Raw genomic sequence first — 1,864 nt, 5'->3', positions numbered from 1 at the left:
TTATAATGAACCAATTTGTCTTATAATAGAGAGCCCTAACCTGAATCTATGAAACCCTAAAACAATTAACAATGTAATGATGTATTGCCGCAGATAATTCCCCAACAGACTCATTTTCCAAATCCCCTAATTCCCATATCATATACCAAAGCAAGTGATTTTAATCACTTCTGTTACCAAATCATGCGATAGACGTCTAACTCTAATAAATGTTTCAATGAATTTGATCTCCAATCAATCTAAATAAGTTCATCAATGAAGAATTATAATGCATAATTAGCTGAAATTGACATGTCTCGGGAAAACAGAGAGCACACCTCTCTCTTTTCAGAGTCCTCCTGTTTTGTGACATTCCATCCGTATCTACTTATTCTTCTTCAGCTTCCGCTTTTTTTGTTGGAAATAGCATAAACTACAGGAATCCTAATTGGCAATAATAAGTGTAGATTCCAAAACCCATACAATAAAATCCAAGAGGTACCAAAGTAAAGAGGTTGAGCCATAAAACTCTCAGACATATTTATCATATTAACATAAGTACAATCTTAGAAGTTCATCAAATCTACGCATCCTTATAAAACAACTGGTATATAGATTGACAGATATTCATGCAGATCACAAGTAGATTGACAGATAATCATGCAGATTACAAGTATAAAGATTCGTCAAATTAAACAAAATGACAACTTGCATGCATTTGTGGAATTGATGGTTTAAACCCGATAGCCTCATACACGCACACATGAGATAGAGAGAAAAGGATGCTCCAGCTCCCTAGTGATCAACAGATTCATCCTCTCAATTACTAAATGTCTTCTATCAAAGAACTAACATAATATTGTCACAGATATCTCCCAACAAAATATGCCATATCTCCCCTAATCCCGACACATAGTTAATCAAAGTAAGTGATCAATTCGCTTCTACTACCCAATCATGCAATGAGCTTCTGAACCTAATAATTGTACAATGCATATTATCTCAATAACACATTTAGCCAAGATTGACATGCCTCAAGCAGACGGAGTGAAGCATACCTCTCTCTTTAATAGCATGAAGCAATAGGAGGCTGTGCTTCCAAATCTCAATCCACAAAACCAAATAGAACCAAAGAAAAGACCTCTGAAATATATATTTCTCATATTAACAAAAATACAATCCGACAAGTTTCATCACATTTTGGCAACTTCTAGACATCCTTATAGTACAACTGGTATCTCGGAATTCGTTCCGGCGGCAATGGGCAGTTCACAATTAGCTTCCCTTTCATCGCTCCCCTGAAAATAGCCTCGACAACATCAATGAAGTCCTGCTTCGTCCGAAACGCGCCGATCCATTTGGTGTGATCAGCAGTTCCGGAATCCATCTTGATGTGATGGGCGTTGTGGAAGAAAATGGTGGAGGGAATCAAAGTGATGTCGAAGTAATGGGGGTAGACCTGAACGTCGTCGGAATCGACATCGACGAGTGCCACGGTTGCGAACTTGGAGACGTCAAGGGCTGATTTGGCGAGAACGTCGTCAATAGGTAACTCATGATTCTTCAATGTGAGCGAGAGACCAAAATAACGCAGCGGCAGAGAAGCAATTTAGAGAGAGAGAGAGAGAGAGAGAGAGAGAAGGAGATAAAAGAGGGAGTGAGGAGCTGCTGCGAGGGAGAACAGTAGAAAAATTGGGGTTTTTTTTTTTTGAGAAGAAAAGACTATTAAATGAAATAATGATGTATGCTGGGCAACGAGTTTTACTTCTACAGCATAAAACAATAAAGTTTTAAAAGCTACCTCAGAAACAGAATTGGTTCAATAAGAACAGTCTAATGATGTATGTTCCAGATTGCGATAAAATTTGCTTATTTAAAGATGTTT

The 1,864-nt window shown here is 37.7% G+C and overlaps 1 protein-coding gene across 1 annotated transcript; it reads right to left on the bottom strand.

The window, feature by feature from the left end:
• Nucleotides 1-1,101: 1,101 nt before the first annotated feature.
• Nucleotides 1,102-1,588, bottom strand: LOC112203901 (thioredoxin-like protein 4B; the record flags this gene model as incomplete). The annotated part of the gene is made up of 1 exon (XM_040505868.1): nucleotides 1,102-1,588. A coding segment is annotated over one exon (399 nt), but the record flags the coding sequence as incomplete, so codon positions are not given.
• Nucleotides 1,589-1,864: the final 276 nt, after the last annotated feature.

This window comes from Rosa chinensis, chromosome 5 (assembly GCF_002994745.2).
Source record: "Rosa chinensis cultivar Old Blush chromosome 5, RchiOBHm-V2, whole genome shotgun sequence".
In the NCBI taxonomy this organism is placed as follows: Eukaryota; Viridiplantae; Streptophyta; class Magnoliopsida; order Rosales; family Rosaceae; genus Rosa; species Rosa chinensis.
The sequence above is the reverse complement of the archived record's forward strand: the minus strand, read 5'-3'. Positions and strand labels throughout refer to the sequence as shown.